Source organism: Agelaius phoeniceus, chromosome 4, assembly GCF_051311805.1.
Source record: "Agelaius phoeniceus isolate bAgePho1 chromosome 4, bAgePho1.hap1, whole genome shotgun sequence".
Taxonomy (NCBI): Eukaryota; Metazoa; Chordata; class Aves; order Passeriformes; family Icteridae; genus Agelaius; species Agelaius phoeniceus.
In genome coordinates, this window is record NC_135268.1 from 2,511,689 (window position 1) to 2,523,705 (window position 12,017).

The window sequence follows — 12,017 nt, forward strand, 5'->3', positions numbered from 1 at the left end:
TGCATTTCATTGTGTCTGTGTTCATCTTTGTGTAAATAATAATAATAATAGGTAGATCCACTTTTTCTTCTCAGCCTCTGTCCTGGGTTTAGTTCAGTGTATTTTATAAAACCACAAAGCCAAACAACTGCCAAATAACTCAAGGAATTAATTAACCTCATGTTTGGCTTGGTGTGTTCCTTTTTGCCTCCAATTTACTTTCTCAGCAGTAACTTACTGTGCAGTAAATTACAAACAACATTTATTTGACTCATGTTACAGAGTAAGCTATCATTCCTGAGAGAGGATTATTACTGAGTCAAATATAACTATACTGTAGACATGTTGCACATCATTTATCTGTCTTTAATTTTTTTCTCTTTGTTTTTTTTCTGTATGTCACAGACAGACAGAGTTTGGAATTCTGTTTATTTCTGCTCTTCACCAGACTTTTGTATAGACTATTATTTTCACTTGAAACATCAACTGCACTCATAGCAAAGTGATTCCTGACATACCAGAAAGCGAGTTTGAAGATGTCATCTCCAAAAATAAGTTTATTTTAGTGCATGATTGCTTACAGTGCTGCATGACACCTACTGAAATCAATACAGTGCTTCCTGAGTACACATTACACAATGTTTCTATTCAAATATTTGAATAAGGGAGTACTTGAAGAATAAAATTTTCTTCTAAAGTCTCCATGGCAGAATTTGGCTCACTTCTCTTTCTGTATTTACAGATTTCCCAATGACAGTGGTGGAAGAACTTAGTCACATACACACAGCAAAACACACAAGAGGATTGCTAAAGGTAATTTTGTAACCAATTTTAAATATTCTTGATTTTCACCTGATGAATTAATATAGAAAGAAATAAAAAGAAAGCCTATTTTTACATGTAGGTAATATTAAATCTGCCATTTAATAGAGCCAACCAAATATAATGTACATGTACTTTGAAGTACATCTCAACCTCTGTCATATGACCAAGTCATAATTATGTAGCAAACATATCAAAGGTACTAATGAGAAAATTATTTCTCTGTTGTTTACTGAAAATGTTGTGGTGTTCAGACACCTGGTAGTTATATTACCAGATCAAGAGATACATTAGTTACAGTAGTGATACCTCATAAAACAGAACCTCAACATCAAGACTTTCATTACAGTAGCTTGTTTTTTCTTTCCAGTATATAAAACTCTTTCTTCATGATGAAACACAGCTCTGTGTTTCCTATGTCAACTGATCCTAGGGAATTGCAGGATAACATGATCTGCCACGGTGTGTGTTTATGCTGTATTACCAACTATCTCTTTATGTGCTAATATTTTAATTGCAAGATACTCAGTGTTTGCAGTGTAAAATTGCCAGGAAATACTTTTTCACTTCATAGGAAGCAAGAAACCTAATATTTAGCATGATTGAAAGGATACAGGTTAATTCTTATTTTCACTGGTTAAGTCTACTGCCGTTCCAATGTAACACCTCAAGCACCCAAACACGTGTCTCAGGGGCTTCCTCTGTGCTGCCCCTGGAGCACAACAACTCTGCAGAGTGTCTGCATTCCCTCTTACAAAACATGTCTGGCTTAAGTGTATGCACTGGAGGCTCTAGGTTTCTGGAGTCAGAGGTACAGTAGCATCTCAGATTTTTAAGCTATAATTTTTCAGCTCTTTTTGTTGCTGAACAAAACTATAAACCCATTGGGAGTAGAACTAATGCAGTAGTATCTACTCTTTCTGCTCTCCACCAGTTCAGTATGGTGTCAGACCTCTGCTTAAAGTGCTTATCAAACCTGCCCTGCCTCAACACAAAGCTCAACAACAGAGAGCAGGAGCACCAGGATCCTGCCCATGGCTCTGCCCTCCTCAGCACTGGTTAGGAAGAGGGAGGATGAGGAGAGGTGATGTGACCCCACAGTAGTTAGAAACAAGGGCACAGGACACAAAGCAGGCCTATGAGACAGCTCTAGACATATACTGTGGTCTTAGGACATACTTAATTCAGCCCTTTATCAAAAAATACAATCTGCTGTCTTGACAGAAATGCCTTCATTTATAAAAATGAGTATACTCAGAAAGTATGTATGCATTTACTGTCATTTTGTTTTAGCTGGGGTTACTGAGGGTCAATTCCTGTTGTTTACATACAGTCTGGTAATTTTAGTTGTCCTGGTATCTGCCCAAGTCAGAGTCTTTCCTATCTGCTATCACTGTTGAAAGGAGATTAAGTTATACTTGCAAATGCAAGGAAGTAAGGGTATCCAGTGGGTGCTGCTGAGACTTGCTCCAGAACACCTGCCATATAGGCTGAAGATGAGACACTCAGGAAAACAGGGAGAGGAAAACCACCCAGCCAACTTTTAATTAACTCAGAAAAGCAGAAGAGCTTCAAAGGAATTGCACTGTTGTGCTTGGCCTCTTTTCCTATACATTCTCATGTGCAGAGTTGCTGGGTAACTTCAAACTCTTTTATTTTTTATGTTTCACTGGGAATGAGCATTGTTACTGTGTGGCTGAATTACAAATAGGATGGGAATCACTTCCACTTCTGCTGTATGTGTTAGTGCTGCAGCAGTAGTGTTTATGATGTTGGCTGAAGGCGTGCCATAGTTTCTTGGTATACACTGTCCAAAGGTTTGCAATTTGGCTGTAAATGTAGGCTGGGAAAATAGGAATCAGAAGTAAAAATTGCCTGTGCCTTTCACCCCAGTGCAGCGTGCTCTGAAATGGCAGATTTAAAGCAAAGCAAGAGAAGTAATTTCAATTTTGGAAATCTGTAAAAACAACAAATATTTTTACTTCTGCACTAATATTCAAGGTGTTCCAATGTGGAACAATGCTTCTGAAAGGCCCTGCATTGACAATTCATCTCTGCTGTCTTGGAGTCAATTAGGTCAGTCCAAATTGACATCAAGTGCGAAGGTTTCCCACTGATATATGCTCTATATCCCATGGGATCACACAGTTACTTGTAGTATTTAGAATACATGGGGATGATCCATAATACATATAAAAGGGGTCTATCCCAGTTTCAGAATAAAACTAATTCACTGGTTTGTATGAGGTACTTGTAAAAAGCTGCATGTAGCACAGGTAAAACCTAACATTGGTTCAAATCAATGGAAACTCCCCTTTCAGGATCAGGCCTAACTAAAATAAAATAAATTAATCCTGTTAACTTCAGCAAAATTATGCATGGTGCTCACTGTGATCAATGAATGCTATTGTCTGTCACTTTCCTGAGCACTGCTCTTAGACTAAAATTACAGTTATTTTCTCCAGGCATTTTAACCTTGAAAAAGGGTGCCTCCAGCAGAACTACTTTTTAAGAACTATCTTGAGGATCAGTAGCAGTATTGCATACTCAAGGATTCTTATATTAGAACTTTCATAAATATTGTATACACTGAGTGTGTAATGTGCTGTGTTGGTTCCTCTGCAGCACTGAGATCCATCATGTCAGCAATCAGTGGTTTAAAGCTCTGGGAATCTAAACTGAAAGTAAGCAATGTAACAGGCTCTGAAGGACTGCACTTGTCAGATGTGGGCAGAGCTGGAGAAAATGAGGGGTCTCGCTCTGTGCAGCTCGGGTAAGAATGGTTCCAGAGGAGCTGCTTCTTAGAAGGAAAATATGGGCATTCATGTTTCACTTCTAATCATAAGCTCTTGGACAAAACCAAAGTCCCAGAAGTCATTCCATCAACTGCTTGGACTATAGTATAACAGGTAGGGAGAATAATCTAGTGTTTAGATTATGAGTCTGATGATTGATTTTTCTCTCACAAAAGTTTAGTGAACCTTTATGTGATTGACATTAGTGGAATCACCTTTTGATAAAAGCAATTTTAATGGAAAGGTTCTAAAGTCAGGCCTTCCTGGAGATGTGTACTTTTGTACTTTATTTCCAGTTCTGCCACTGACCTCTGACAAAGGCACTTACCTCGTTTTGTATTACCTCTTCGTAATAGAAAAGCAAATAATTAACCCACTTCATTCAGAGTGCCTTAAATTATATGTGTAACAACATAGCATGAACAACATATGCACAAAACTGTAACTATGTGCCACACAAACATTGTGTGACAGCAGCTGCTCCCAGGTACTGAGCTAGGCCTCGTTCTTGGAACCTGAGTAGACCACAGGTAAGTTGTTATTAGCAGCAACTAAAATACTAAATTCTGGTGGACTTAGAGGGGCTTTGTGCAGAGTATGCTCATATTCATTTATTGTCCTCTCTGGTATCCTTGGTTAATCGTGTTAAGTTATATATATTTCTATTTCATTTACTTGCTTTCAAGGCATGAATAAGTAATGTTACCCAGATATTTTTAGAAGGAAGGAAATGAAACACCAAAACCTATTAGTTTAAACAGTAAAACTGATTTTAGTCTAGTACTGTACGGTATAATTGCAAAGGCACTTTAAAATTTCATTGTCACTGTTTAAATATAAAACAATTTAACATATGCATAAGCACAAAGTTTAGCCAATTAACTTTGCAGATATGTTATAATATTTAAGCTAGAAAAACCCAGAGATTTACAGGTAAGCCTTTGAATATGGTATTGTATTTAGTTATGGCAGGTACCTAACACTGAGTATGGGCTTCCTTAGCCCAGGTACTAAAGCAAGAGGTGTAGTGAGTTTCTCTCTGAGCAGTCTGTTTCTCTCTAGCTATAACCACATCATGACATTGCCTCACTGGCATCTTTTTGCCTCTTGTAAGAAAGGAACATACTTCAGGGGAATGTTACAGGAATCTTTTATTTCTGGACAAATGGCTTGATTTGTGTCCATGTTCCACCTTTAACCATCTCACAAACTCTCTAATTCTTTCATCTTGCCCCATGGAGGCTTTTGGACAGACACTGGCCCTGGTGATGCCACTGGAGTTTACCACCAAGTCCAACAGGAACAGATGATCTGTCCATTACAAAGTATTGGCTATTTTTCAGTAGCTGTGTCTTCCCTTTTAGCAGGGGCCAACCTGAATTTCCTTTTTCTGGCGGAACAAAGCAGCATTCTGAAAAGACTGGAGAAACACAGCAAAACCCAAATCATGTAGTATTTTTAGTGGTTTTTTTTGCTTAAATCCCCTTCATGCTGAACTTACAGGGGATTCTGAAACTTATTAAGTGCAAGATTGGGCTCTTAGCAATAAACTGCTGTGTTCTTCACTATTATATTAGACTAAGCCCTCATAAAGTATTTTGGGAACCAGACTGAAGAATTCTAAGAAAACTATTAACATGCTGGGCTAAATTAGAGAAGCAACTGTGGTACCCTCTCTGGAAGTGAGATCAGTTAAAGGGCATGAAGTCTTCTGGGGTTTTTTTCATCTGTGAAAAAAATATATCTGTTTTCTCCTCCATGCCAACAGCTGCCTGGTATTCTTCCCAGAGAAACATCTGTACTGCATAACATCATTCTGTCTTCTTGAAGGAGTACATGTGACTTGGAACACAGCTTTGGAAGCTGCATTTTTTTGATGTGTAAATGATCAATAGGGACCTTGATATCTCCATATCCTCTTCATGGGGTATTTTGTACCAATATCTATAATTGTTCAAACTACCTTTTTTTCACACACCTTCTATGGGTAGTGTTGTAAGAGAAGGATAAGAATCCTTTTCAGTCATCTGAAGGTAAATTAATTTTTAAAAACCCTTACAACCCAAAGTCGGCTTTCACAACAAACAAAAAAGTAATATTAACAATACATCTCCCTGCTGACTTTGTGCTATTACCAAAGATGTAAAAGGAAGGATAATGAAGCAAGGAAATTTCATTTTCATTTCAACAATTATGCTTGGTCATGTTTAGTATAGCTATAGATAGGACACAATTCTTATTTAGGTAGAAGATACTACCAGAGCAATGTGGGAGAAAATGTGAACTCACTCAAAACCAGACTGTACATCAATTTATTTAATGCCAACACTGATGAAATGTAAAGCTGATCAAGAGCTGGATGCAGAAATTGCTGTTCAGTCCCTACGCATTGAAAACTTCCACTGAAGTCAGTGGGAGTTCATCTCGGAGTGTGTGAGGGGAGCACAAGTCTCTTGGCTTAGCTCACAGATGTTGTTGAGCACCAGCACTAACTTGTGAACCCCATTATCCTAAGACTGGGGAGGGGGAGGCAAACAAAGTCATACTGTGTAAACATCTCATCTTTGGAGCCAGGCATCCTTCTATTTCTCTTTCTGCCACTTCACTTCTGTAGACAAAGTGCTTTCCCAGTAAGTGAACCCGGTTACAAAACAGGAATGCCAGCCAGCCTTGACAAGCTGAGCCTACTGAACGCTCATGGCGCAGCTTTGAAACGCTGTTCACCTACCCAGTATTAGAATAGCGGAGAAATAAACCCAGGCGGGACCTTCGTCTTTCCGCTGCATCCTCTGATGCACGAGTTTAACTCTCCTGTGCGAACAGCTTTCGCTGTCACTTTGGTACACGGTGTCCATCCCCTCGTTCCCCGTTCCCTCCAGCGGCAGGGAACCGGGTACGGGATGGGAGAACGCCGCCGCCCGGCCAAGGCTCTCTCAGCGTTTGTCTCCCACCGCGTCCCTCAGCCCCTCGCACTCTCCCGCTCCGCTCCGCCGCCACCCCTGCCTCGGCTCACCCCCTCCCCGCTTACCTCGCTCGCAGTCAGCGCGGCCGCGCTCCGCCGCGCCCCGGCCGGCTCCGGGGGCGCAGCCGGGTCGCCCCTCGCCGCCGCCGGGTAGGGCGCAGGAGCTGCGGCGGCCCCGCGGCGCCCGGCCCGCCGCCCCCCGGCGCGGCAGAACGGGCGCCGCCGGTGCCCAGGGGCGCTGGGCCGCAGGGAAGCCCCCGGCGGGGCAGCCGGCGGGGGGCTGTGGGGCGCGGGCGGCCGGGAGGCTGGCGGAGACCTGCCCCGGCCCGCGGGCTCCAGGGATCGCCCCTATCACCAGCGCCACCACGAAGCCGGCGAATGTCATGGTGCCAGTCCCGCCGGCTTGGGTCCATCTCCCCCTCTCATCGCGCCCGGGATGCGAGGAGGGAAGGCGGGGCCGCGGCGTCCCGCTAATCCCCCTCGCCGCACACCCCTGCCGCCCGCCCCCGGCTGCCCGGCCCGCGGGGGCAGGGCGAGCGGGGCGAGGGGAGGCGCAGCCCCGGCACTGTCGGCTCCCTACCTGCCGCAGCCTGCCCAGCGCGTCGGGGAGCGGAGCGGAGCGCCCGCCCGGCCACGGGCACGGCCCCTCGGGCAGCCCCGGCGGGGTTTACAGGGGGGTGCGTCCCCCGAGCCCGGCCCCGGGGCTCCCTCCCGCTCCCCCGCCAGCCTCGGGAGTACCACCCCTGTACCATCCCTCACCCTCGCCGGCGTCCCTTTGAGTTCTGCTCTGCCCGCGGTCTCACCGCAGGCTCACCCCACCCCTCGCTTTGGCGCTCCCCTAGCAGCCACCTTCTTTGCCTTGTCCCGTGCCTGTCTCTCCCCGGACCTCCGACAGCCTCACAAAGAGCAGAAGGAGCCTGGACAGAGCCTGGCCTGGGACGCCCAGCTTCGGGGCGAGAGGCCCCCAGGGCCGTCTGGGGGCACAGGGGATGGAGAGATCTCCAGACGTGTTAGCGGGGAACAAAGGGGCTGGAAACAAATGCCGTGAAATGTCTTCGAGGGTTTAGCATTATCCCAGTCCCATGTGCTCTGAATAGTAATCTGCTTATTTCTGAGCGCTGCAGAGGTCTGCATGACCTGATCATCTCTGATTTCCTTGTCCCACCGGGCTGGCTGTCAGTCAGATGGCTTCTTTGTCTCACATCGTTTGCTTGTTAGTTTGGGTTAGTTACTATGTTTTACTTTTCTGCTGGTTTTAATCTATGCCGTTCATTCTTGAGGTCCAATTCCGCCTCATGGAGCACGTACACTTTATTTGGCAATTTGTAATGTGAGTCTGTTGATTCACCTCTCCATAAGGTCCCCTTTTCCTCTCTTAATTTTTTTTTGTCTGGAAAGTGTTAATCTGGTTCTTGAGTGAGCACATGACTATTTCCACTATCTTTTTTTGAGACAAAAGTCTAAAAGAAAGAGAGTGATTTTGCTTTCCATGCAAAATGCCACATATATCCAGTGAACTGTGCCCTTCCTTTAGCAACCTCCAAACTGTTCAAAAGGTGCAAAATGCAACTTTATCAGTTTAAACTTTTGTTTATAAGAACAAAAGAGGTCCAATGCTAAGGAAAGCAGGTAACGTAGTGTTTGGGATTGCCTGTGTTCGTCTTAGTTCTGCTTATCTGTGGTTAATTCTTTATGGAGCATTACAATTTGTATTTTAATCACTCACAAACCATACTCTGCTGGGGTTTCTACAGCAACGTGAAAACTATGCTATCACAGTGTCTGTTGCACTTCTTTGTGGACAGAAATGCACAGATTGTTCTTTCTTGCTGAGATTTCTTCTGGGGATATGGATATGCATTATTTAAAAAACATCAGGACTGGCAAGAATTTAATTTGTTTTCAAAGTATTTGACTATATACAAGATATTAGCCTGAAAGCAACTCATTATGGCCATTTTTAAATTGTCTGAAATTCTGTTTCTGTCATGACAAGTTGCTTGCTTTTATCCTTTGGGAAGGACCAGTTAAAAGCATGCTCAGCCTAGCTGGTTAAGGTTTCCTTCATTGCCTAGTAAACACTTTTTGGCATCAAGTAACAATATTTCATTTTCCCTGACCTAAGCTCTTTTTCCAACCCTTCTGTAGTCTGGAAGAAAAAGGGCTCTCCTGATCAGCACAGGGGGAAGAGAACAAATGAGTATGATGAGTCTTGCAAAGTGCTTCAGGCAAAGCTCGGAGCTTGGCACTTAACTCGTGTATTCTGATTGCATTTGCCTCCCCAAGGTGTGTGGGCTGTGCAGTGAACCTTCTTTACCTATTTGGGTAGAGGTATTTGTGACTGAGCTTGCAAAATGGTACTCAGCAGGAGGTGGGGGAAAAGAGGGCAGGCTACTCAGGGAAAAAGGTTTGGAAGTAACTACAATTCCAAAAAACGCATCAAGAAGAAAAAAAGCAGCGTCATAATGATTCACTCCCAAGACAGGGTGCATGTTTAATGGAAGGATCCACATGTACAGACTGACTCTTGCAGATTTTAATTTTTATCATGATTGTTCTTTGTGATGTGACCTTATAAGCAGAAGGAGCCTTCATTTGTTTTAGAAACTATAAATGAGCTTTCCCTATGATATGAGGTCTGTTAATGCTACAGGAAATTAAGCTTTTGTTACAATTTACAAATTAGAGACGCAGTCTGGCGTCCGTTCAAGACATAATAGTAAACTTACTGTAAAGAGGAACTGACTCTTTTAAGGAATCCTGGAGCTGATGGAGGGTTTTTTGCAGGCTGTACACTTGGCACTTTGCTTGCAGCTTCTCTCTTGGCTTGAGCATTTCTGAGTGTCTCCCCCATATTGTTTCTCTGGTGTCTGAACAGTCTGAGCACATGCACAGTTTGTCCTGCGGCTCTGGCACTTACAGGTGCCATGCAGAGAATCACTCTGATCTGCTTGACTGCTTTTATCACACTCAGAGGAAGCTCATTATCTCTGTGACTACTGCCTCTGTCACATGTAGTCACAATCACTCAAAAGTTATTGGAAAGAGCAAAGACAAAGCAAGAGTTACATTTATAGACTGTGGTCTGGAGAAGCTTGATTCTTTTGGACTTAAAATGGACTCTCACACTTAAAATAACGGTAAAAAACTGCACTTAGCTTTAAGGGTGGACTTTACCTTCACATATTTAAAAACAAGAAACAGAGGATTATTACTCTGATATAGCTTTAGAAAGATTCCAGATATGAAATACTCTTAGTGCATTTAGCCACCTTAAAAAGTGTTCTCTCTACTGTACAAAACTATTGAAAACTCATTCACAAATTGAACTGCTTTTGAAAAAGGAAATGCAAATGAATAAGGAATTGCAAATGAAAAGGAAATCAAAAATATGTTTTCTTAGTTAGGAAAATAAGCAAGTAGTACTTTGGAAACCTCAAAATCAATCTGGGCGTTACATATAGCTTGGATTCTGAAATTACAGCATCCAGCTTTTCAGGAAAAAAAGGCAAAAAAATGCTGAAAAATCACAAATCTGTGGAAACTGGAAGTTAAACTCCTGCTGCAGCACTGGGGGATTTCAAGTCAGTAATCTGTGTTTAACAAAGCCTGTATTTTTATAGGAAAGCAAAGGCTTGTTATGGTCTTTTGGGATTGGTAGGGAAAATAACCCATTAAGATGACATTACAGAGGGTGAACTGGCTCCAGGTGAAGCCCATTCCTGATTTTGCAAAATGGTTCCAATACTTAGTCTTGGTATTTAGCTTGTTTTGACAGCAGTCCTGTAGACCAACACCAATGACCAAAGCTGGGGAATCTGTGCTGTGACTGGCAACTTCCATGACAGCAGTTGGAAATCATCTGCCAGAATAGGTTTTAGTTTCTGTACAATTCCACAGGGTTGGCTGCTTTTTTCTCTACTGATTTTTGATAGCCCAAACACCAAACTGTTGATAAAACAAATAATAATAAATACTTCATAGTTATGAATGGATCTGACCACTTCAACACCTCCTGCTCCCCTCATATTTCTGTGCATAGATTCCTTAGGTTACCCAAGAAATGGAAATAATGGAAATACTCATATAATACAGAGCAGTGTGTGTTATTCATTATATGCAAGGCTTTAAAGGAAACTTACTCAAGAGCTTCCTTCATCCTAATATTTTTCTAACAGCACTTGACAGTTCTTCTCTGTGGCTGGCTCTGATTTTGCATCGTGTGAGGATACAGGTTATTAGAGGACTAATTTTCAATGAGTGGTTCATGTGAATTGGTGAAAATGTCTGATGTGTTGGTTAACCGTGCAAAAATAGTAGTCCTGCATTACAAAATATTTAATACCCGGCATTTAAAATTCCGCTGGAGAATCAGTCTAATTCTGCTGCCATTTGAATCAATAGGAAAATTCACTGATTAGCCTCTTCCTGTGTTCAGTAAAGCTGCTTACCTTTATTTTTGAGTCACTCATGCAGTGTGCTGTCAGCAGAGATTTTAGAAAAGCTGAGCACTTCCAGCTGTTGATGGAATTCAGTTAAAATACTGGTGACAAGTAAAGGCCTGACTCAGTCCTGTCTCACTGCCACTGATAGCCCTATCCAAGGTATTCTCTCCTGCATTCCCTCCTGCCCACATCAGCATCAAGCAGCAGCACAGATGGGACAGCTCAGACCAAGGGCTGACTTCAGGTTATGAGCTATGTGAAAAATTCCCCCGGGAAACAAGTACAAAGCAGAGAAAATGTAGTCAAACAGCCAGGCACAACAAAGAAATTATTTCCTTACTGTCTAGCTAATAATTTTGTACTCTTTTTTTCATATAATTAACTAGGCTGGGGCAAATAGATCAAGTGCTGGAATAAATGGAAAAACTTGTACACATGACCTGGTGGGCACTGGGTGAGATCAAACACCAGGCTGAAGTCAGGACTAGGAGAGGAAGCGCTTCTCACAAAGGAGATTGCATGTGCAAAATGAGCCATGGAACGGGCGCCGAAATGAGTCAACATTTTTAGGATGTAAGTCAGCGCTCTTATAAAATAATTTTATTCATTAGTGTCATTCTTTTTAACTACATGGGCAGCAGAAATTTGAAATGCTGCCAAGTCTGACTCAAAATTAATTTGGGTTTGTGCTTATGTGGAAGAGAATAGGCCTTTTGTCCATAATTCCATATAAGCTCCATAGGATGACCCTGCATTGCACAGGATGTAGCTGAACAGCCGGTAATTGATGAGGTTTCCATTAACACATAACACAGTGGGCACAGTAATGAGATCACAGGAAAAGCTTTTTTAAAATGTTAAGTGTTTTCTTGTACAAGGGGCCGAGTTCGTATTATAAGGGAATAAGGAACCTGTTTTCCTGGAAAAAGGCAATAAGAAACTTGATTTCCTGGAGGAGTTCAATACATAGGTGTCTATGTGCTCTACACTGGGTTGCACAGACACGATGAATTA

At 42.6% G+C, this 12,017-nt stretch overlaps 2 protein-coding genes across 3 annotated transcripts in view; one reads left to right on the forward strand and one right to left on the reverse strand.

Annotated features, from left to right (window-relative positions):
• PRSS12 (serine protease 12) overlaps window positions 1-7,325 on the reverse strand; it is a 33,744-nt gene extending 26,419 nt beyond the window's left edge. The window contains exon 1 of one of the 2 annotated variants that reach the window (XM_077176718.1): window positions 7,139-7,325. In XM_077176718.1, the coding sequence (XP_077032833.1) occupies window positions 7,139-7,310 (172 nt within the window). In that variant the 5' untranslated portion in view covers window positions 7,311-7,325. Of the gene's footprint in view, window positions 1-6,624; window positions 7,110-7,138 lie in introns of those variants that run through there. The other variant, XM_054633161.2, reaches the window with a different exon arrangement.
• The window catches only part of METTL14 (methyltransferase 14, N6-adenosine-methyltransferase non-catalytic subunit), a 36,430-nt gene continuing 25,164 nt past the window's right edge, over window positions 752-12,017 (forward strand). The window contains exon 1 of the mRNA XM_054633188.2: window positions 752-792. The gene's annotated coding sequence lies outside the window, so the exon portion shown is untranslated. The remainder of the gene's footprint in view (window positions 793-12,017) is intronic.